Source organism: Mixophyes fleayi, chromosome 4 (genome assembly GCF_038048845.1).
Source record: "Mixophyes fleayi isolate aMixFle1 chromosome 4, aMixFle1.hap1, whole genome shotgun sequence".
NCBI lineage: Eukaryota > Metazoa > Chordata > Amphibia > Anura > Limnodynastidae > Mixophyes > Mixophyes fleayi.
In genome coordinates, this window is record NC_134405.1 from 42672947 (window position 1) to 42699029 (window position 26083).

At 42.4% G+C, this 26083-nt stretch overlaps 1 protein-coding gene across 1 annotated transcript in view; it reads left to right on the forward strand.

Moving 5' to 3' along the window:
- Positions 1-4443: 4443 nt before the first annotated feature.
- LOC142149761 (beta-1,3-galactosyltransferase 2-like) overlaps positions 4444-26083 on the forward strand; it is a 41265-nt gene continuing 19625 nt past the window's right edge. The window contains exon 1 of the mRNA XM_075205063.1: positions 4444-4513. Within this exon, the coding sequence (XP_075061164.1) occupies positions 4486-4513 (28 nt within the window). The 5' untranslated portion in view covers positions 4444-4485. The remainder of the gene's footprint in view (positions 4514-26083) is intronic.

Genomic DNA, 26083 nt, shown 5'->3' on the forward strand with positions numbered 1-26083 from the left:
ATACAGGTGTAGCCGAGGGCTTTTATATTTCCTCCCTACGGTGAAAGAAATTTGTATAGGCTACATCTGTGTTTTTCAGGCTACCAGCTGCACATCAATACAAAAGCAATACTATGTGGCTAAAAACAGAAGTCATAGCTTAAATAATAATAAATGTTATTATATCAGCAAGCAGTTTTAAATAATTTACTGCTGTTACTGCAGTAATTTGCCAACGGGTAGGAGTGGAGCCTGAATAGCGTTGAAAGCATATATGCTCAGGCATCAGTGCATCTGAACTGCAGCCTTACCAGCCAGGAGAAGGTAAGTTATTATTTTTATTTGACAAAAGTAAAGTGTGGGTATTGAGGGGGTGGGGGGAGCGGTAGCTTGATCGCTTGCCTAAGGAGTCAAGAAACGCTGCATCGGGCATGTGCTATGCAGTGGAAGGGGGCATTTACTGTGATGAGGAGGCTTGTATGATGGAGAGGAAGGAGGGGGCTGTCAGATTAGTTAGTTCTGGGCCCTATAATTTCTGATGGCAGTCCTGCATGCACAGAAATATTTCACACTAGATACAGCATTGAAACAAACTAAAGTCTGAACATGATTCAGGTCCTAAATTTCCTGATGAGCAGGGACACCGTGTGGGTGTGCAGGGCCTCAGAGCAGCATACGTGGAAGCTACACTGGGCTCAGAAGCTGAGGGACCTCAGTTACCCTTGCTAACCAGGTAGTTACTGGTTAATGATATGAAATGGAATGTTTAAGTCAGAAAGAGCCTTTCACAGGTTTATACATACTGTATACTGCTGACAACTTATCACAGCAGCTGGAAGTCAGAGAGCAGAGGTGGAGAGTTATACGCATGATAAAATGGAGAATTAAGTAGAACACCAGGGGAAAACAAGATCACTCTTCTGTGCTATGAACATAGCACAGATGATGCAAGATCGCTGCCTAGGTGTAATCCTGGACTCACAACTATCCTATATCCCCCAGATCGACTCTAAATCTAAATTATATTACATACATCTAAAAAACATTTCCACATACATTCTAATCTCGTGCAAGACACTGCAAAAACTTTAATTCATGGACTCATCATTTCCCGCATCGACTTTTGTAATTCCATCCTTACTGGTCTTCCCAAAATCAGACTCACACCCCTACAATCTATTTTGCACGCAGCGGCATGATTGATTTTCCTTGCAAATCATTTTTGTCCTCTGCTGAGCCACTCTGTCAGTCTCTACATTGGTTGCCTGTTTTTCAACAAATCCAATATAAAATTCTTCTACTAACCTACAAGGCCATCAACAAAATTGCACCGACATACATCTCCTCACTTGTCTCAAAATATCTCCTAACTCGACACCTCCGTTCTGCACAAGATCTGCATCTCTTTCACTCTCATCACATCTTCCCATTCCCGGTTACAGGACTTTTGGGCTGCACCTACTTTGTGGAATTCCCTCCCTCGTACAATAAGACTTTCCGCTAGTCTTCGAACCTTCAAGCATTCTCTGAAACCCCACCTTTTCATGCAAGCTTATAGTATTCCTCAACCACCCTCTTAATCTCCCTAAGTAACTCTATTACCACCCTCTACACAGCTAACGCAAGACAACAACCCTCTGCCCAACACACTGCTATGAACTAGTTAAGGAACTGCTTTTCTACTTGTATATAAATGAACCACCATCCTCCAACTAACATCAGTGCACAGGCTCTTGCTTCATATTTCAAGGACAAAATTGATAAGATCAGGCTTGAAATGGTATCATCTCCCTTGACAGGCAATCAATTCAGGCTCAATTTCTTTGTAGCACCCTCTGACGCTCTCTCTTCATTTGATCCCACAAATGAAAAGGGAGTCTCTACTCTCTTCTCATATTCCTACTCTACCTCCTGTCCTCTTGATCCCATTCCCTCACAAATTGGTATGTCCCTGTCTCCTGTTCTCATTCCCCCTCTAACTAAAATCTGTAATCTCTCTTTCTACTGGTATTTTTCCATCACTATTCAAGCATGCAGTGATTACTCCCATTTTAAAAAAACAAAATTCTGACCCTAACTCTCTCGTAAATTACCGCCCCATCTCCCAGCTCCCATGCCCCTCCAAGCTTCTCGAGAGAATTGCCTACACTCACCTCACATACTTTCTTACAGCAAACAACCTGTTGGATCCTCTTCAGTCAGGCTTTCGCTCTTAACACTCCACAGAGACTGCACTGACCAAGGTTGTCAATGATTTGATCACAGCAAAAAATAATAACCATTACTCTCTTCTAATTCTCCTGGATCTCTATGCTGCATTTGACACTGTTGACCACTCTCTCCTCATACAAACGCTACAATCCCTAGGTCTTGAAGACACTGCCCTATCCTGGTTCTCATCCTACCTATCTAATCGCTCTTTCAGTGTTAATTTCTCTGGATCCACCTCTGCTCCGCTTCCTTTATCAGTTGGAGTACCACAAGGCTCAGTCCTAGGTCCTCTGCTATTCTCTATCTACACTACTTCTCTTGGAAAACTAATAATCTTCTTTGGATTTCAGTATCATCTCTATGCGGATGATACACAAATTTATCTATCCTCTCCTGATCTTTCACCATCTGTGTTGTCTTGTGTTACTGACTGTCTTTCTGCCATTTCATCTTGGACGTCTTTTCGCCAACTCAAACTCAATCTTTCAAAAACTGAATTAATAATATTCCCACCCAAAAACAGAAGCTTCCTGCCTGACATTTCAATTTCTGTTGATAACATGACCATAAATCCCACCCCGCAAGCTCGTTGCCTAGGTGTAATCCTTGATTCACAACTGTCATTTATCCCCCACATCAACTCTACATCTAAATCATGTTACATACACCTAAAAAACATTTCCAGAATACGCACATATCTGACACAAGACACCGCAAAAACATTAATTCATGCACTCATCATCTCCTGCATCGACTATTGCAATTCCCTCCTTACTGGTCTCCCCAAAGTCAGACTTGAAGCCCTACAATCTATTTTGCATGCAGCGGCTAGATTGATTTTCCTTACTAACCGTTTTTCCTCTGCTGAGCCACTCTGTCAGTCTCTACATTGGCTGCCTGTATTTCAAGGAATCCAATATAAAATTCTTCTACTAACATACAAGGCCACCAACAAAATTGCACCGACATACATTTCCTCACTGGTCTCGAAATATCTCCCTACTCGACACCTCCATTCTGCACAAGATCTACGTCTCTCCTCCACTCTCATCACATCCTCCCATTCTCGGTTACAGGATTTTTTCCGGGCTGCACCCACGTTGTGGAATTCCCTCCCTCGCACAGTAAGACTTTCCTCTAGTCTTCAAACCTTCAAGCGTTCACTGAAAACCCACCTCTTCAAACAAGGTTATGATATTCCTCAGCCACCATCTTAATTTCCCTAGATTACCCTATTACCATCCTCTACACAGCTAACGCAAGACAACAACCCTCTGACCAACACTGCAACACACACACCCCACTCAATACTTTTACCTTTGCAATCTAGCTGGTCCATTGTGCAATATGATGTAGCACATGCCCTTGTGTTTCTAACTCCCATTGTCCCATAGATTGTAAGCTTGCGAGCAGGGTTCTCTTACCTCTCTGTCTGTATGTATTACCCAGTATTGTTTTATCAATGTTTGTTCCCAATTGTAAAGCGCTACGGAATTTGCTGGCGCTATATAAATAAATGTTGATGATGATGAACCACTCTATTAGGCGAAGCGCCTTGACAGGGCAGGTGGCTTATCATGCATTTGCAAATGTGTATAACGGAGAATTCTGCATTTTTATGTAGAAAAGCAGCTCTTTTACTATTTCATAGCAGTGTGCTGGGGGATTTGTCTCCGTTGCTTTCCTTTCTGAATAACCCCACCCTGTCAAGCACCTGCTGTGAACCTATAGATTGGTTGAGCAACTTCTACTTCTGTATGGAGTAATGGAGAGAGTGTTAGAAGAAGAGGATTTATGTGAGAGAGAGTAAAAGACAGAGCAGGAAACAAAGTTATAGAATAAGAGGACTACAAGTGATGGAGAGATAATAATAAGAGGAGTGATGGAGAGACAGAGAGACAATAAGAGGAGGATGAGTGATGGAAAGTGAGAGAGAGAGAGCAAAAGAGGAGATGGTGAGGGTCAGCCAAGTGAATAAGAAAGAAGTACTAGGAGAGAGACGGGGGTGATGCAGAGTAAGTGATGGAGATAGTGAATTAGAAAGGGAGTGATTAATAGACAGAGTATCAGTAGAGAAGAGAAAGTGAGAGAGAAAAGATGAAGTTGAATAGAGAGAGGAAGTGAGAGGGAAGCAGGAGAGATGACAGGATACTGCATCTAATTGCGAATTCATCATTCGCAGTCTAAGCATCATTTCAACTATTCTAGCAGCTCCTCCTCCACTTCCCATTCTACATCCGCTGCCTATGTGCATGTCTTTTATCTGTGTCACCCTTTATTTGCAGAGTCTCAGTCATGTACTGCCAGTTCCCTGGGCTCTCAGGTTAGTAGATAATGGGGTACTGTCTAGACGATTCATATGCCCACATTGCAGCAGTGCTGCTTTGGTTCATGGTTTGCAAGAGACAGGAGAATATCATCAGCCCTGTGATTATTTTTAGAACAGAAATAAATAGAACTGTACATATCTAATAGAAATAGAAAATGTATAGATTTTATTAAAATATGATGTAAGGAATTTTCATGTTTTAGACAGATGCCAGAGAATGCTTATCTCCCACAGTCTTTCTATTTATATATTGACATTGCTGCACTCAGATGTCCTGTAGATTTATAGTGATGTTCCTGCTGCTGCAGAACTTCTTAGAAGAGAAAACAGGCTTGATGACTCCAACGCTACTTAATCTCTTATAGTGCCCTCATTTTAGGTATAAACTTTGAACTGATTTCCTGTACAGATCTGTAATGGGAGGCATAATTTTATTATAATAAATAGATTTCAATTCCATTGCAGCATGGTGTATGAATGTACGAGTACAACAATGGGCAGCATGGTGGCTTAGTGGTTAGCATTTTTGCCTCAGAGCACTGGGTTCATGAGTTTGATTCTCAACCATGGCCTTATCATCATCATCATCATCAATTTATATAGCGCCACTAATTTCGCAGCGCTGTACAGAGAACTCATTCACATCAGTCCCTGCCCCATTGGGGCTTACAGTCTAAATTCCCTAATATAGACACACACACACAGAGTAGGATCAATTTTGATAGCGGCCAATTAACCTACCAGTATGTTTTTGGAGTGTGGGAGGAAACCGGAGCACCCGGAGGAAACCCACGCAAACACAGGGAGAACATACAAACTCCACACAGATAAGGCCATGGTCAGGAATTGAACTCATGACCCCAGTGCTGTGAGGCAGAAGTGCTAACCACTAGGCCACTGTGCTTATCTGTGTGGAGTTTGTATGTTCTCCCCGTGGGTCTTCTCTGGGTGCTCTTGTTTCCTCCCACACTCCAAAAACATACTAGTAGGTTAATTGGCTGCTATCAAATTCACCTTAGTCTCTCCTGGTCTGCAACAGTCTGTGCATGTTAGGGAATTTAAACTGTAAGCTCTAAGACATCCAGAAGTTTATTACTTGCTGGTAAAATTGCCTAAATTGTAAGGAATTTAAAACACCTCTCCATTCACTTGGATTTCTGAAAATGAATATATATATTTTGGTCTATGAATATGTACATTTTTTATTTGTAGTACTTCCCAGGGGGTAGCTGGCAGATTTTAGCCCAAGTGGCTGAGACTCATCTCAGCAGCCAATTAGGAACATTTTAAAGAGGGAAAAAATGCAGGTAGCCCAGTGACCCACCCAAGACAGCCCACTATGGGACTGACTCGGGGGGAAGGGCCGATGCCCCCCTGCCCTGCCAGCACCAGGTACACAGCAAAAGCAGAGGTGGAAAATGAGGAACTTCTCATTGCCCACAATCCAGGGTGCAGCATGCGGTGAAATGAACAGCAATGTTGTTTTTAAAACTTTTATATATAAAAATTTAGCATTCGATAAAATAATGTTGTTATATTATATCTAATGTCCACTTCCAGTTTCATCGGCATCAGGCTCCGGGTCGAAGTTTTTCTCAAATCTCCGCTCATTTTCCCTCACGTCCCATAGACATGCCAGGAGAAAATGAGCAGAGAAATTGTACTGAATATATGCACAGCCGGACATTGCGTTGATGTCCGGCGGTATAGCACTCCTAGTTGATGTTCCGCTGCCATAGTGAAAACTACCAGCCCTCTGCTGAACAGCACATGGGCTTTTACCAACCTACCTGGGCTATGGAGTCCATGGTAATGAACGAGATTGGGACTCTCGGATTGGCAACTTTTTCACCCCAGCGGTCCCAGTATACAAAAATGATTTATTACTTCACTAAGGCTGCATGCAGCTAAATGATGAATGTAGGGAGTCACTGTTGTCAGAGATGACCTAAATGGGTCCTTTCTCCTGAACTCCGGCTGCTATACCTTGTGGGTATCGATCGATAGAGAAACAGACAACTTCAGATGTTTAGGCTGAAAATGATTCTGATTCTGACCAGCCCTAAGTCAGAGTAGCTTTATTTATGCATAGTTTCACAGACAAAAGAAGATAAGGAATACAAGGTTTCTGAAGGCATCCTGTTCATGTCAGCAGTTTGTGGACAGGATGTCCAGCAGATGTCTTATCTCAGTCACGTAGGCCTCAAATGGGGGTCGTGGGCTCCCGGTACTGAAACTGCTGGATGTGCACATTCTTGAGAAGAGACATATTGAAGAAAAGATAAGAATGTGAGGCAGAGTTCATTAGGGAATATTCTGCAAGAAGCTGCAGACTATTCCCCTTTCATTAGTAATTATACAAAATGCATTACTTTAAGAAGTTCATAAAATGTATATCTCTCACACTGTGACCCCCCCCCTTCCCCCTTGCACTGCCTGCCAATCACAACCAGCCAGCTTGGAAAAGGAGAACTCCCAGCTTTGACCAATTTGAAAAACCTTTATTGGCATTTCGCTAGACTTTAGACATTACGTGAGAGTTCCAGAGAAAAGTCATTTCTGTTAAATTAAGCAAAGCTTTATGCATAATCTTATTGATGTTATGTGATTTTATGTATTTATTGCATTGGAATTTGTGCAGCTATGAAAGCAAAGGTATATTTTGGCCCCTATCCCTCCAAAAAAAACCATAGACTAATATATGGATAATAGTACCCTTATTTCCTGTTTATTCAGTGATATGCATTAGAGATGAGCGGGCTCGGATTTCGGTAATCCGAGCCCACCCGAACAGTGCGGATCCGACGGGATCCGAGCACTGTTCGGGAACTTCCGGGCGGGAAATGAAGCCAAACCAAGGCTATGACATCCAAGTCTCGCGTCGAATCTCGCGAGACTCGGATGTCATAAATTCACCGCTCGCGGCCGCCATCTTCATTCTGGCTGCGATCACTCGTGAGGGAGGTTGTAGTTAGGGAGCTCCTGTCCTGCTTTTTAGTTTAGTGTTGCTTTGTTCTTTGTCCAGTGCTCTGTACTGCTGAGTCCAGTGGTGCTTTGTCCAGTGCTCTGTCCTGCTGAGTCCAGTGGTGCTGTGTCCTGTGCTCTGTCCTGCTGAGTCCAGTGGTGCTGCCTGTGTCCTGTGCTATGTTCTGCTAAGGGCATTGTTATTTCCAAATTATCCAAAAGTTCAAAAAAATGTTAGAAAAAAAGATAAAAAACTTATAAAAAATTTTTTTAAAAAAAATCTAAAAAAATTATCCAAAAATAATTGAAAAAAAATATAAAAAAATTAGTTAAAAAATACTAGGTACTGCTATTTAAAAGTCAAACAACGTTCACTGTTGCTGCTGTACCAAAAAATACTAGGTACTACTATTTAAAAGTCAAACTACGTTCACTGTTGCTGCTGTACCAAAAAATACTAGGTACTGCTATTTAAAAGTCAAACTACGTTCACTGTTGCTGCTGTACCAAAAAATAGGTACTACTGTATAACTCCAGTCCAGTGGTACTCTCCTGTGCCGCAGATAATTTGTAAAGGCTTTGCCGAGTGTGTGTGGTTTAGGGGTACGCTCTCTTGTGCTGCAGATAAATGGAGTACAAAAATTTGGAGGATAAAGTAGGTAAAGATCAAGACCCACTTCCTCCTAATGCTGAAGCTGCTGCCACTAGTCAAGACATAGACGATGAAATGCCATCAACGTCGTCTGCCAAGGGCGATGCCCAATCTTCAACACCTGTAGCTGCGAGGAAAAAGCTCAGTTTTCCTAAAAGACCCGCTGGCGGGGATGCTGAGAACATCTGGTCTGGACTGAAGGACCTGCCAACCATTGCAGACATGTCTACTGCAGCGGCATTGGATGCTGTCACAATTGAAAAAATGGTGGAGGATTACTTTGCTGACACCATCCAAGTAGACATGTCAGACAGTCCATATTCTTACTGGCAGGAAAAAAAGGCAGTTTGGAAGCTCCTGTACAAACTGGCTCTATTTTACCTGAGTTGTCCCCCCTCTAGTGTGTACTCGGAAAGAGTATTTAGTGCAGCGGGGAACCTGGTCAGTGAGCGGCGAAGGAGGTTGCTTCCGCAAAACATAGAAAAAATGATGTTCATAAAAATGAATTATCAATTCCTCAATCAAGTACAGCACTGGCCTCCAGATACTACAGAGGGACCTGTGGTTGTGGAGTCCAGCGGGGACGAATTGATAATGTTTGAGGATGAGGAAGTACACACTGAAGGGGGCGAGGAATCAGAGGATGAGGATGAGGACGACATCTTGCCTCACTAGAGCCAGTTTAGTTTGTACAGGGAGAGATGAATAGTTTTTTTTGTGTGGGGGCCCAAACAAACCAATCATTTCAGCCACAGTAGTTTGGTAGGCCCTGTCGCTGAAATGATTGGTTTGTTAAAGTGCGCATGTCCTATTTCAACAACATCAGGGTGGGTGGGAGGGCCCAAGGAAAATTCCAGCTTGCAACTCTTTTTCTGGCATTATGTGCTCTTTGGGGCTTAGTTCTATCTCCATCAGAGATAGTCCTGCAGGCCATGTCACCGGCACAGCTATGTTGGTGTTAGACATGCGTCCGGTGTCCGCCATCTGTGTAGTGGAATTTAGACCAGTTGGAGGAGGTATTGTGGCCCCGGTACCAAATTGTGTACGCAGTCCAGATAGCTGCGTTTCAGATATTAAAATACGTTCAGTGTTGCTGCCAAATCCAAAAATAATTTAAAATGCCCTGTCCGGTAATGACGTGCTAGAACTCCACCCTCTATATGCTGCAGAGGATGGAGGAGCAGAAAAATGCCATTCAAGCCTACACAGCCACCTACGATTGGCCACGTGTTTGTGCCGCCCACTTGTGTCGCTTAGCTTAGACATCCAGCTACCTCGGTGCAACGTTTTGGACTAAAAACAATATTGTGAGGTGTGAGGTGTTCTGAATAGACTGATAATTAGTGGAAATGATTGTTATTGAATGTTATTGAGGTTAATAATAGCGTAGGAGTGAAAAAAAAACAACAAAAAACTGGATTTTAGCACTTTTTATGCTTTTTTAAGAATAAATCAGAACCCAAAACCCTAAATCAGAACCAAAACCTTTCGTCAGGTGTTTAGGCAAAACACATCAGAACCCAAAACCTCAAGCTAATTAGAACCCAAAACACCAAAAGTGCCCGGTGCACACCCTTAATATGCATGCAGAAGCCGGCCCACGTGACACTGCTAAAGGCACAGTCAATTATTATTATTATTATTAATTTTTATTTATAGGGCGCCACAAAGTATCCGTAGCGCCGTACAAGGACAAACAATGGCACAGTACAAGGTGAAACAGCACAGTACAAGTAACAGTAAGCACTATAACTCTAGGGGCTCAGGCACAGCATGAAAGAGAGGGAGGGAGGGGAAAGTGAGTATAGGCAGGTAACTATGGCCCAAGAGGGTGGGCACGGATGACAGGTTGAGAGTCACTGAGGGGAGCGGAGAGAAGCGAGAGGAGGCAGAGGGCAGAGGGACTGAGAGGAGGTGAGCAGAGTAGCTGGAGAGCGCAGTTAAAAGTGATGGACAGTGTCTCAACTCACAGCACTGTGTTGATATTGGATGGTGCCTTCAGCATCCTGAACAGGGCCATCTTATCCATTGGGCACGATGGGCAGCTGCCCGGGGGCCCCACGGGCAAGGGGGCCCCATAGGCACGGGTCTTAATAATAAAACCTGCAAAAAACACCTTCAAGGGTCACTGAGCAGGTACATCTATCTATCTCTATATATCTATATCTATATGTGTATCAGTATACATCTATATATCTATATCTATATCTAGGGGCCCCGATGCACTGCTTTGCCCGGGGGCCCATAATGTTGTTAAGATGGCCCTGATCCTGAACTGTCTGCAAATGACAGCGGAGCTTACCAGCAGCAGTGCAGCCCACAGAATCTGGATCACAATTAAGCGGGTGGCATCCTAAATTGTCAGATACGCCCGCTGTAGTGAGAGCTGGATGTGTGATGAATATTTTGTGCAGTTTAAGAAAGGCAAAAGTCATATTAGTTTTTCCTGCAAAATAAACTGTGCATGTGACAAGAATGAGAATTTACATGTATAGTTTAAATGTTTTCTTTAATCCTTTCTGATTCTAACAACTAGATTCAGAAAATGTCTCCACCGGCAAAGCTGGATTAAGGATTTGAGGGGCCCGGGGTACTTAAGACTGGGGGGGACCCTGTTTTGTAATATGGCTAGAATTTTAGACAAACAGACAATACTGTGTGCACTACTGTTAAGTACGCCCAACTCTCCCTCCACAAGCAGTACACATTCACAAAATATTTGATATAAATGTGGATGAGAACCTAGGATCCAGTGATCATCAAGCAGTACGGTTTAGTACAGGGGTTGGCAACCTTTTTCTATCAGAGTGCCGGCTAAAATCTAGTGAAGCCAGATGTGCCGGCATGGCAGTGCATAATTGGGGGCATGTCTAGCAGGTGAAAAGCACCAGGCCACCCTCTTACAGAAAAATGCATTACTCACACATGCCCCCTTGCTCAGCAGCTTTGCTCACAAATGTCCCCTCTGCCCACATGCTTTAATCACACGTGCCTCCCTCTGCCCACATACTATAATCACACTTGCCCCCCCTCTGCCCAGCACTTTTAGTCACACATGCCCCTCTCCATCACCTTTAGTCACAAATGCCCCCTCTCCAGCAAACCTTCTTCTTACCTTATTCTCCACTGCACAGCATGGGAAGATATCCAGCAGCCCGCCGAGTACCATGTGACCACTGCAGTCACATGACCTTTAAAATTATTTTCAAAGATAGGTCTCCAGTGGGGACTCGGGCCACCAAGCAGGTGGTAGCCGCCCCCTCCCCTCTCAGCTATATATATATATATATATATATATATATATATATATGTCTCATTTTATGAGGCTAATATCATATTAACAGTAAGGGACCAGCAAAAAAATTTTATGCCGCACAGTAGTGCCCCAGTTCACTTCATACCTCATAATTGTGTCCCCAATTCATCTTATGCCTCATAGTTGCCCCCAGAAACTCATAGTATGCCACAGTTGCCCCCACAAATACATGGTATGCCACAGTTGCCCCCAGAAATACATAATATGCCACAGTTGCCCCCACAAATACATAATATGCCACAGTTGCCCCCAGAAATACAAAGTATGCCAGTTGCCCCCAGAAATATATAGTATGCCATAGTTGCCCCCAGAAATATATAATATGCCACAGTTGCCCCCACAAATACATAGCATGCCACAGTTGCCCCCACAAATACATAATATGCCACAGTTGCCCCCACAAATACATAGCATGCCACAGTTGCCCCCACAAATACATAGCATGCCACAGTTGCCCCCACAAATACATAATATGCCACAGGTGCCCCCACAAATACAAAGTATGCCACAGTTGCCCCCAGAAATACAAAGTATGCCACAGTTGCCCCCACAAATACAAAGTATGCCACAGTTGCCCCCACAAATACATAATATGCCATAGTTGCCCCCAGAAATACATACAATGCCATAGTTGCCCCCAGAAATATATAATATGCCACAGTTGCCACCAGAAATATATAATATGCCACAGTTGCCCTCAGAAATACATAGCATGCCACAGTTGCCCCCACAAATACATAATATGCCACAGTGGCACCACAAATACATAATATGCCACAGTTGCCCCCAGAAATACAAAGTATGCCACAGTTGCCACCAAAAATATATAATATGCCATAGTTGCCCCAGAAATATATAATATGCCACAGTTGCCACCAGAAATATATAATATGCCATAGTTGCCCCCAGAAATATATAATATGCCACAGTTGCCCCCACAAATACAAAGTATGCCAAGTATATGTGCCACTTTGCTGCTCTTACTTACCTTTGTAGACTCGTCTTTCTCCTGAAACCTGGGTTGGAGCTGCTTCAGTAAAGCAGCCAATGATGGCCGAAACGGAGCTTCTGCGGGTGCGCAGAAGCTCAGTTTCGGCCATCATCGGCTGCTTTACTGAAGCAGCTTCAGCTTCGGCGTGCCAGACAAAAGTGGTCAGCGTGCCACGTCTGGCACGCGTGCCGGGGGTTGCCGACCCCTGGTTTAGTATAAAGACAGACACCGACTCATACCACACAAAAACAAAGGTGTTAGATTTTAGGAAGGCTGACTTTGTAGAGATCTGAAAATGTGTAAGTGACTCTTTGGCAGACTGGACGAACTTGAAAGGAGTGCAGGAGAAGTGGGAAAAGATAAAAAGTGCAATACCTAAAGCATCAGACCTTTGTATCAAAGGGATAGGAAAAGAACAAGGAAAAGGAAGCCAATGTGGTTTAGAAAAAAGAAGTAGCAAGTATTGTGAAAGCAAAAAGATGGTCTTTAGGAAATATAGGCAGACTCAGAATAATGAAGACAAAGAGGTCTTCATTACCTACTTTCTCTAATCTGTTTCTGGGAGATGGGCATGACTGGAGGGCGGGGCAAAACGTGTCATTTTGGCCCCGCCCCTCGTGGCGAAAAATGCCGTTTTGTCACGGGGGCCAAAATGACGCGATTCACCGCAAATCGCGTCATTTAGTGGTGGCTGCAGTGGGATGCGGGAGATTTGCCAGCTCTCCCGGGAGTCCGGGAGACTGACCCAGATTTCGGGAGTCTCCCGGACATTGCGGGAGAGTTGGCAAGTATGGTGTATTGTGTTAGACAGAAGGAGGCTAAGAAAGTAATCAGATGTGAAAAGGCACAATCTGAAGAGAAAATGGGCCAGTTAGTAGGTAAAGGGGGCAAAACGTTTTTAGGTATATAAGTTAAAGTAGAAAAACAGGAGGAATAATAAGACAAAGACAGAGAGTGAGAGTCTTGTTGAGGGTGACAAGTAATAATTACTTTTGCTCAGTGTTCACTACAGAAAGAGTGGGGAAAGGGACACAGTTATGTTATAAGTATACTCATAAAAATGAGGTAGATACAAGTACATTTACAGAGGAGAAGGTCCTAATAGAGCTCTTAAAACTGAAAGTGGATAAATCAATGAGGCCAGATGGCATACATCCAAGCATGCTTAAAAGGGTGCTGGTAACACCATTAACAGAATTATTCCACCAGTCACTAGCTACAGGAGTAATTCCAGAGGACTGGGAAAGAGCAAATGTAGTCCCACTACAAAAACATGGAAGCAAGGAAGAGGCAGCAACTACAGACCAGTGAGCCGTACATCAGTAGTAGGGAAATTGATGGAAACACTCTTAAAAGAAAGAGTTGTGGAATATCTCAAATCCAGTAACTTACAGATCCCAAAAAGCATGGATTTACTGGGGGGTGACTAAAGTAATTGTTATGTCTCAAGGGAGATTCCTATTAGTCAGTGTTATCACAGGCCCTCCCAAGACAAATGGACCTCCCGGTCTTCACCAAGAACCGCTGCAAGGCGGGATGGGTTTTGCTGCCGTAGGCCGGCAGGTTGTGGCCCTTAGGTTAGCACCCTTGTGTAATAGGTGAGAGGTTGTAGATGAGGGATCCGGAGAGCAGACTCTGTAGCGGTGTAGTAGTACAGCACGACAGGATTGTTTAGCTCAGGTAGTGCAGCACATACAAAAGAATCCTGTCATGTCTCAGTGGAACACCGGGATGGATAAACTGAAGAGATACCACGTTCTTGAGAGTTGCTGAGTCGGTTACACTGATACTCTGACAGAGGAATGGTCAATATTAATAACCGGGTCGGATACACGGAAGCACAGGCAGCAGAGTAGTCAGTATGAATAGCAGGGTCGGATATACACCAGCACAGGCAGCAGAATAGTTAATATGAAGAGCCGGGTCGGATACATGGGAGCACAGGCGTTAGAGTAGTATAGAAGCAGCGGTCTAACAAACCAGAGGTCATACACGGATGGACACCAGAAAACAGCACAGGAAACACAGGGAGAGCCAGACGACAAGTTGTAACTTTTTGCTCTGACACAGGCAGTGTGTCAGAGCGTGCAAGATATAGGAGAAGGGAATTAAAATCCCCCCCCTCTGTGTCACATGACCGCAGCCGCGAGCCAAACCGCCCGGAGGAACAGAGCAGCGGCTGCGATCGAGAACAGGAGTGAGGTTCGGGTAAGTCTCTTACAGTAATAGATCAAAGAGGGGGCCGTAAATGTAGCTTTTCTAGATTTTAGTAAGGCTTTTGCCACTGTCCCACATCGCAGACTATTAAATAGACTTAGAAGCTTGGGAATGGATTCAAATATGGGTGAATGGATAAGATCTTGGTTCCAGGATAGGAAACAGAGAGTTATAGTAAATGGAGTGCATTCACAGCAGGGAAATGTTAACAATGGAATACCCGAAGGATCTGTACTTGGACCAGTGCTTTTAATATCTTTATTGGAAAGACTGTAAATGGTATTGAAGGGAAAGTATGCCTTTTTGTAGATGACACAAAGATATGCAACAGGGTAGACACAAGGATGGGTAAAACAAATAATTGAGGATCTAGGTAGATTAGTGGAATGGTCAAGAGAGTGGCAACTACAGTTTAATGCTAAAAAATGAAAAATCATTCACTTGGACCTCAAAAACCCAAAGGCTGAATATAGTATTAATGACACTATAATGGAAACTACTGAGGAGGAAAGAGATCTAGGAGTTACTATTTCAGATAACTTAGTTAGGTAAGCAATGTAACAAAGCAATGAGGAAGGCAAGTCAGATGCTTGGTTGCATAGGGAGTGGAATCAGTAGCAGAAAGAATGTTAGTAGTAGTAATGCCACTGTATAGGATATTGGTGCGGCTTCATCTAGAATACTGTGTGCAGTTCTGGAAGCCATATCTCCAGAAGGTTATAAATACATTAGGGATTGTACAAAGGGCACCTTAAATGGTGCATGGCCTAGAGCACAAAACTTACCCGGAAAGACTAAAAGATCTTAATATGTATAGTTTGAAGCAGAGAAGGGAAAGGGGGGGACATGATAGAAACTTTCAAAGATATCAAGGGTTTTAACAAGGTACAGATGGGAAACATTCTGCAAAGGAAGAGAAGTATTAGAACACGCGGACATGCACTGACACTGGGGGGATGTAGGTGCAGAGGAAATGTGAGGAAAAACTACTTCATAGAAAGGGTAGTGGATAAGTGGAATAGCCTCCCATCAGAGGTGGTAGAGACTAATACAGTAGAGCAGTTTAAACATGCTTGGGATAGACATAAGAATATCCTTATAAAGACTAAAGGATCGAATAGAGTTTGAGGTTACCATAGGTTAATAAAAAAAAAGAAGACTAGATGGTCAAGCGGTTCTTATCTGCCATCAAATTCTATGTTTTTATTTTTCTATGAAACAGGACATAACTCCCAACTGTCCAAGCAGTCAGACCAAATCCTGACTAAGTGATATATTCACCCAAATTCGGGACTGATGCACCAGAATCAGGACAGTTGACAGACTGTCCTGCTCTCTCCTACCTGTTCTTGTCACTTTCACCACCTGCAGCTGCCGGGGTCTGAAGCTCAGTTGCTTCTTGTGTAGATTCTCGAATTCCGGGGCCGTATTTGGGAAAAAAGACAGGTTCATAAAATTTAGGAGTCCCCAAACAGCCCTCATATTAAATCAATAGAACCCCTTTTAATAACAAGGTGCCCCATTCATCAAGGTATGGAAACGCATACGTATCTGCGTTGCATACTTTGAGTGACGCAGACACTTACGCGAGTGAAATAAGCACCTCAAACAGCAAAAACACCCCCTTCTGTGGTCCTCTAAACATAAGGGACGGAAATAAGCAGTGCAAATGCTATAAAACACACCCACCTGCGGATCTTTAAACATGGTACAAGCACAAGCGATGGATCTCAAGCGATTGACGGGAAGCTAAGCAATGTATACATCACGCCCAATGTGGGAGGGGCCAACAGTTTGTTTACACAGAACACAACACAATGCCTGGGGCTTGTTTTTATGGGATAGCTCTTTACTCATTAATCACTGGCAAATAACAATGATGTGGAACACTCTGAACGTTGTTTTCGTTTCCTAGTAATACACACTTTTAACAAACACATTGCTGGAGATCTTTCTTGTGTTTAGGATTTCAAGTCGCCGTATAGTACGCAAAATGCATGGACATGGTTACATTAAAAGCACATGAATAATGAATACATCAAAATGTATGTTGTGTAAATTCATCTGCCTTTTCAGGAAAATGCCTAGCATACTCTTCCATAAAGGACACACACACACACACACACACACACACACACACACACACACACTAAGGGTTTCTGTCTGGATGAGAACTCATAAATGACTTTATGGAAAGTGGGACAGCTAACGACTAGAACAACCTGAGATTTGAAAATACACGAAGAACACCAACAATACAGCATGCGTGCCACACAGGCAACTGACACTTAATAGTACTCTTCATTATCCACACAAATTATACACAAAGTACTCATCGCATAGGTAGTTCACTAGTTAGCAATTTGGACTCACAACACAGCAGCCATGAGTTTAAATACCAAGCATACCCATAACTTTTGTGTGGACAGGAATCATTGTGCTAACAAGAAAAAAGGAACTTCACACAATGGTTTCATATTTTACTTTTGCTATTTTATACACGCTCAACCACATTCTTAAAAATGCCCTCATATTTATCCCGTATTGTAATAAACTAATTTTTGGGTGGGAACTTTATAAAAGTATCATAGTTCATATGCACATTATTATGTGCATGCTGACATTTATTACTACGAATGGACTAAGAGGGGGGGGTTGTAGGGGACAGCCTCCTTGGAGTTAAATGCAACATTGCCTGCAAATCGACTTTCATCTGGATCCACAGCATACACATTATGTGATGTACTCATCTTTATCCAAACTGAACACTCACCACACTCATCATGCTCCAGTACCATGGACCTTTGCATCACTTGAAATTCTGCCTTACACCACTGAGGTCATGAGTTCAATTCACAAACATGCACTCATCTGTGTACAGTTTCAATGTTCTCCTTGATGTGTGACTGGCTTTGCTTTGACACTTGAAGCTAACCTTAGTTTATCAAACAATGGCACATGATTTAGGGAATTAGTTAATGAGCTATGGCATTTGACATATACCATTTGGAATGAATCTTGCCCCTAGGGCACATTATTTATGTGTCTGCTATTACCACGGATGGCCAGGTATCAGCTGACGAGATCTGATGCTGGGTCTATGCAACCGGTGGTTATGACTAAGTCTCTTTTCATTCTCTACTGATTAAAGTAATTTTGTGTTTCTTTCTTATTGTACACTCATCTGATATGGATTAGACTAGAGATTGCTTTATTGATTTAGCAAACACCAAACATGATCCTTTGTGTCTGTTACTTAGAAGGTGTGTTCAAGTGTTCAATTAATTATGTTCCAGGACATTTTTGTGTGCAAATAGTTCATGTGCAGTTTGGTGTGGGTGCTTCCATCTGAAGTATACCTTAGTGGTTAAAGAAACAAGCTGCCAAGGACAAGGTAATGAGTTTGAACCCCGAATGATGCCTGTATGTGGCTTAACTTTGTCTATTTCCATGTGTCAGTGTATGTATTACACTCTGTCATTTATCTAAGAGTGCTTTAGTATGTTTTGCTGTGTAATATGGCATGTTAAACAGTGTGGTCAGCTACAACAGAGAAAAGCAGTTGGTCCAAATGACTTGATTGCAAAGACATAGGAAATCTCTACTGGCAAAAGTGAAAAAACCTAAGTGTCCAAAATAACCTTAGAGAAAAACCAATAATTTGAAGTGCTAGCAATATTATTATACTTTTGGTTTGTATTAATATACATGGCTACATTTCAATATGCAGACATTTTCACTCTGCATGTACCAAATCTGTATGTGTTTAAAATTTCTGAGTATTGCCCTTTTTAACAAAGTTTAAAGATGAACAACTTATGATAGAAGTAGGTGGTCAGCTTTTAGTTCTATTACATTTCCTTGACATGTTATTTTCACCACTTGTACATTGGTGTAGCAGTTAGCTAATCTACCTTGCAACCGTGCAAACCTGAGTTCAACTCCTTAGCAATGTTCTTGTCTCTGAGGGATCACTAATATCCTTGCCATATTTGTGTTGATGTTAGAAGGGGTCATATTACGCTCTGGTTAAAGTCGCATAAATCATGCGTGTAATTCGTAAAAATATAATATTGTTTTTATTTCTATTAATAGTGGTTTTTAATGCAAAAGCACCATCAACAACTGTCACATTAGCCATTTCACGTTGAGAGTAATTATAATGGTGGTTGCTGTGATTCTAAAGAGATTTAAAATCAATACTTATGGCAACGTTGAATGTTAGTGCTAGAATAAAACAAAAAAAACTTTTTACCAGCACTCAGCACTCCATTCCAGCAGCCGGAATGAATGTGGAATGAGTGTGCACTCCATTCCGGCAGCCGGAATGGATAGGGAGTGATAGTAGAGAAGATATCTGCCTAGCATACCAAACTGCAGTGTAGAGGCCTATAAAAGCCAGGCCTCTTTAATGAGGACCCAGTAAGCAGCAGAGGGCGCTATATGAAGCTAACTAATTCCACCGTTCCGACATTCCGGCAGTTCCGATTTTAACCCAAAGGGCCAAAATATCATTAAACATCTTACACTTGCCAGTAGCATTTATTAGAAAGGTGTCTGTAAGGAAAAGAGGGTTCTTTTACACAAACACACTAATGGAACATTTCATACATATATATATGTATGTATACAAATAAATGTTGGTTTTCTTTATAAAAAAAAAATCTAAAAAATGTCTGTATTGATATGTATGTTTGTTTTGCATACTTGGTTGTGGTTTTTATACGCAAGGTATGCTTCTAAAGGCGTTTATTAGTTTTCGCTAGCTGTTTTGGACTTAAATATGACCCAGAGCTTCCTTAACTTTTCTCAAGGATTTGAGGCATGAGTGACGTCAGTTTCCCTTAACTGCACAGAGGGAACGCCTACTGTTCTTACGTTAAAAAACATAACGCCTACTTTACTCAAGTGATCTTTCATCTCCGCCGAGTCCGCGCCTACTCTCCTCCCATTCCCACCCCTTTATTCTCAAGTGGTCAGTCGCCATCTCAAATGTATTTGCGCTGCAGTTTGAGGTTGAATTGCCTTTGAGTGCCGTATCTGCTGTGTTTGATCAGTGTATGTGGTGCATTACGCTGCTCAAGTCCCGTTTTCGCGCATTGCGCAGAGACGACTAGCAGATTATCTGCATACGCTTGAGTTTGCGTACCTTGATGAATCGGGCCCAAGGTCTGCATTCTTGCAACCAGCCCCAAATATGAAATGAAATAAAATTAATAGTATTAACATTTAATAATATAACTATTTTCCCCAACCAGCCCCGACATTAAATTAATAATGTACACATTTAATAAACTTAATTCCATCAACACCAAACAGCCCGGCAATAAATTAATAGCATTTACATGAAATAAATAAAACCAATTGCCAAAACCACTGCCGACATTAAATAATTCATACTCACATTTAATAAATAGCCCTCTTTCTCCCTAAACTCAGCCTCACATTAAATTAAATACCCCACCATCACCCTACAAATACATTAATAGCAATCATTAAATAATTAGCCCCTACCGAAACGCCACAATAAATTAATAGCCCACCTTACCCACATTACATTAAGAACCCTTTCCTCACACATCCGAGCTGCGTTGGGAGAGGCAGACTCTTCTGTCGGCCTCTCTTGCAGCCTGCACCTGGACAGCTCTTCCTCCTTCGTGTCAAGTGTCACACATAATTAACAATAGTACCTTACAACGTGTATGCATAATGCATATATTGGTTGTCCCTACCAGCCTATTCCAGCTAAGCACTAGCAAATCAAATCAAAACAAAATCATCGAATAGTGCTCACTAAGCACTAAACGCAGGACCCTGTGCTGTTGCCCCCTGTATACCTGCATTTTAGGGCAGCTCTTCACCTTATACAGAACCTAGCTTGGGGGGGAAGGGGGCTTAATCCAGCTCTGGCCACTGGTGTATGTGACAGGTTCACTTTATGTGGTTATTGTCTACTTAACTGGGGCTCTTGTACTTCTTACTCCATCTCCAAAATTAAATATCAATGGAACAGTGACACTAAGTGGCCGAATCAGCCTGAACAAAATAATTTCTTCTTAAAGGTAAATCCACCTGGACTTTATTTATATTTTTAATGTCTATGCCTGTCCCAATCACCGCATTGAACTCACTGATGTGACATCAGCCAGATGGTGAGTCATAGAACAAGAGGAGTTATATTTACAAAATACACCCTTGGTCATCATTGAAATCCAGGTATAAGGTGGAGGGGGCGTGTCCTAGCTCATCTTTACATTGTATTATAAAACTATAGGTGACCAGTATTTGCGTAATACGTGCAAAAGCAGCTGTCATTTTTCCTGCATGCAAAAACGATTGTATTTGCACCCTTTATATAGCAAGTTGATGATGCTCTTTGTGTCTATTTTGCACACTAACCCATAAAAGTGGATTTATCCTTTAGTTAAATGTCTATCCTTTCACTAAGTAAGCTGTACTGTAATATTATACTAACCTGCTCCACTCCTAGTCAGGGCTAGTTCATGCACTGTCAGATATTCCTTGTTTTCATCTGTTCTTCTCACAGTCCCGGCAGAAAACCCGAATGGAGGTGTGAGGGGGGTAATCACAATACGCAAACAAGTGATTGTGGTTTATGATTCGTCCTGCTGTTCACACATTGCTTTCCGCTGTTTTAAAGTGGCAAACAGATTTGAGATACACTGGATGATCAGCTCCCAGTGCTAGAGGGGGGATCACATTAGTAAAATTTGGGCATCAGTGCCATGTCACATCGTCTCTGGGGATCCAAACTCCAGCCTTGGCACTCCAATCACACACATCACGTGCAAAAAGTACTATCAACCACAAATGGAGAGAAATGAGTGCGGTTTAGCATTCTATGCCCTTCCCTCACACTGATTGGTTGGCCCACCTCCTCCTTCGCTTTGCTCAGACCTAGCGGCTAAGAAACCGGCAGTGGATGCTGCCCAGCTTTTACGATTGTGTTTAAAACATAATCTTAGCGGCCGGGCAGGATCCTCTGCCTGCTTCTCGCATGCTATGCAAATAAATGTAGCGTGCTGCTAGTAATGACATGTCCTCAGGAGAGTCCAAGCAGGATAAGCAATGTTGCAATGACATCCCTTAGCTTTTCAAACAGGTTGTCAGTGGTATGCCTCTTAGTGTAGCTGGTGATAAACAAATGTAGGATACCACTTTGTATATGCAACAGGATGAGGGGATATTTGTGTAGGTAACAATGGCGCTAATGTGGATGTTGATGAGGATGATGATGAGGATGATGCGGTTTGTGTAAGTCCTGCACCAGTGGAAGCAGTTCTTGCTAGCGATAAGAAGAAGGTCATTGTCATGCCTGGGCATATGACCAAAAAAATCCACCTCTTATGTGTGCCATTATTTTTACACAATCCTGACAACAGTTGTCTAGACATTTGTAAAGCCACACCGACAACAACTTCTACATCAATATCCTCACTAGTGATCGGAGTTAGTCCTGCATCCAAGTTGCTAAGGCTGGATGACTTATCCCCTATCCAGGATTACTCTGAAGAGTTCTCGAGCGTTAGTCCCGCTGCTGCTGCTGGGGGTGGATATTCAACCCAGAAGTAGACCAAGAAGAACTACTAGTAGTTTACAACAATTGACTGTTAAACAATCCTTTGCAAGAGGAAGCAAGTATGAAAGCTGTCACCCAGTTGCAAAGCGGATCACAGACACCATGTCAACTATAATTGGACAAGTGGAACTGGGCAAGCTAAAGATTATATGACTGTGACAGCCCACTGGGTTGGTGAATTGACTTCAGCAGCAGGAACAGCAGCTGCATGTACCCAACAACACCAGATTATTCTGAGGCAGGCTACTCTGTATATCAACAGCTACACTACGAGGCATACAGATGACAACCTGTTTGAAAAAATTAGTGATGTCATTGCAACATGGCTTATCCCGTTTAGACTCTCCTGAGGATATGTCATTTATGATAATGTCATTGTAATGCTCCAGTCCCGTAAACGGTTACCTGTCTCGTTACCTGCATCTCGTTGATCTGGAAACTGGCATGTTTCACCATAGGGCTCTATTCATTCATTCAGCTACTGTCAGATCTGCGCAGGTGCAAGGTCTGTTGCACTTCAGGGCCTCCTCCCTCTTTTCATTGGCTAAGTGTTATTGTTATTGGAGCACTATTCAAACCTCCTGGATGCACCTGTCTGATGCTTGTTCTTCAAGCTCACTTCCTGCAGCCTGTGGTTCTGGTTCCTGTTCTCCTTTTGGATTGTGTGTACTCCAGCCTGCTCTCAGTCTCTGGCCGTGTTGAACTATCGCTGCTCCAGTACATCTCTTTCCATCTCCAGTGTACTTCAGTTAGTTCTGAAAATCATATCACTACATTTTGGTGACTATGCTTGATCCTAGGTTTAAGAGCTATGTCTTCACTTTATTTCCCACTATCCCATTTCACAAGAGATGCAATGAGCTCCTGGTGAGCAAGTTGACAGCTGAAGTGGTACCTGACACAACGGCGTCCCCTCCTTCAGTTTCTCATGCTACTGCTGCTAGGAAAAAACTAAGCTTTTCTAAGAGACCCAAGGATGATGCAGATGATTCAGCAGAACATTTTGACATTTGGTTTGGTCTAAAAGAATTGCCCAAAAATCGTGACAGCTCTGTCGTAAAATGAGCTACAAATTCCATGAGGAAGGCCTTTACTGGCATTTAGATCAAAGAATGGAGACTTCTGTAATGGTGGATTCCAGCGGGAATAAATTTGTATAGTGGGATGATGATGTACACACTGATGAGGGTGAGAATGATGACAATGTAGATTGCAGGTGTTGGTATCTAGCGGAGAGAAGGAAGTTAGCTGATGCTGGAATGCTTATTAATATTTGGGTAAAATGACATTTTGGCAATTTTATGGTTTTTTTACAGTAAAGTTTCACCTTTATTAAAGATGTGTTTTTTTCTTTAAAAAGGTAAAATCTTTTTTTTTACATTATTGTTTTTGATATTTATTTACAGAGATTATTGTAATGGTGGTTTTCCGTGGGGTTGAATTAATATTGTGTTAAGATGATGTACACACTAATGTGGGTGAGGATGAGGTTGAAGATGACAACAATATTTTGCCACTGTAGAGTTCATTGACGGCGCACTGTTGGGCTTAAGGCAGCTAAGCTATTAGTAGCTTGTTTTGTGGGGGCCCAAACAAGTCAAGCACTTCAGCCACAAAAGTGGCACTCCTTGTCGCTGGAGTACTTGCTTTGTTAAACTGTACATGTCCTTTTCAATATCTTACATAAGGGTGGGTGGATGGGAGGTCCCAAGGACAATTCCATCTTGCACCACTTTTCTGTTCTGCTACTGCTGTGTGGAAATGTCTCCTAGATGTGCTATGAAGTGCCGTGTGTTTGTGTTGTTGCTCTGTCACTTAGCATTAGAGATGGGCGGGTCCGATTCCCAGAGAACCGAACCCACCCGAACTTTGCCTATCCGAGTACCGAGCTGAGCAAGCTCGGTACTCTCCCGCCCGCTCCGAATCCAAATCGAGGCCGAACATCATCGTGTCATCGTCGGATCTCGCGATACTTCAAGATTATAAATACACGCCTCCACAGCAATCCATCGCCATTTGACAGAGGGAGAGAGCAGGGTGTAGTCACAGGCTGATTAGAGCAGGGACAGAGAATCCAATATTCTTCTTGCAATTGCTCTAACAAAAATCGCTAGAGAAGAGAGGAGGATAGAGGTTTATTTTATTTTTTTAATATTTGCCACTACCCAGTGCTTTTGGGGTGTCCCTCATAATTGTGCATAAATATTTCTGGCCGTCAAAAGTCATATCTGTCAGCAGTATCTCCCAAATAATTTTTAGCACACCTCAGTGCTTTTGGGGTGTCCCCCATAATTGTGCATAAATATTTCTGGCTGTCAAAAGTCATATCTGTCAGCAGTATCTACCAAATATTTTTTTAGCACTCCCCAGGGCATTTGGGGTGTCCCTCATAATTGTGCATAAATATTTCTGGCTGTCAAAAGTCATATTTGTCAGCAGTATCTTACTAAATAATTTTTACCACTAGAAGTGCTTTGCGCTCAGAATGGATTCAAAGCAGTCCACATATGATCAGAATGAGCAACCAGGTTCTGTCACCAGTCCTGATGTTAGTGTTCCCAGTACATCATCTGGGCAAGGCGATGTCAAACTACACAGTGTTTCGAAATCAGTCCAAAAAACAAAAACCCCCCAAAAATTTACTGTTTGAAGCGAAAAAGAAGTGTTACTGAGCAAAAGTTAAGTGCCGATAAAAAAATAATTCCCAACATGCCATTCTACACACGCAGTGGCAAAGAGAGAATGAGGCCTTCACCTTTGGCTATTAGTGGCAGATCCCAAAAAGTTACCAAACCTACAATTGGTGCACAACTACTGTTACGCGTCAAAGCCGAGCTGCAAGATAACAGTAAGGCATTAGAGGAGAATGTTTGCTCTGATTCACAAATGACACCAATCCCTGTGGAGAGTCCATCCAACAGTGGTATGTCTAATCGTGAGCATTCTGTTAGTGTACCCATAAAGAAGGGCCCTTTCAGCAGTTCTGCTGATGTGTACCTGAACAGCCAGAGTGTAGCCGGTGATACACAAATTGAGGATGCCACTTTGGAAATAGAAGAGGATGAGGGGGAAATTTATGGAGGTGACGAGGGCGCTAATGAGGATGTTGATGATTATGATGCAGACAGATACCAAATTGCCTTTCTCAATTTCTATTTATATTCTAGATTATATAACGGCTGAATAGTTTTCTATTTTACTCCTAGTGGAGAGGGGATCTGATGCAGACAGAAAGCCTTTGTCCATTTCTTTGTATGTTCGAATTTCTAGTTCTACAGTCTATGCAGGCTGCTTTTTTTTCTATTTTTTCTATTTTACTACACGTGGATGGGGGGGGGGTCTGATGCAGACAGATACCAAACTGCCTTTGTCCATTTCTTTGTATATTCAAATTTCTAGTTCTACAGTCTATGCAGGCTGCTTTTTTTATATTCAACTACAAGTGGAGGGCGGGGGGGGGCATAGATAGCCACCAAAGTACCGTGGTCCATTTAATTTTGCTTTCTAGCTCCACAGTCTGTGCAGGCTGCTTTTTTAATATTCAACTACAAGTGTAGGGTGTAATATACACCCAAAGAAGATGGCTACATTGCCAATAATCAAAGATGGAGGAGGTAGACAACCAGGTTTGACTGTATAATTTGCAGACAAGTGTTCGCATTAAGGACGACCTACCAGGGATTAAACAGTTTTTTTCATAATTTATTAGCTTTAGAATTACCTCACTTATCTAAGAAACTGGTGGAGCACTAAATTAGGTTATTTTAGACCAAAAAAAAATTATTTTTTCCAAAAATAGCAAAACAAAACAAAACCAAAACCAA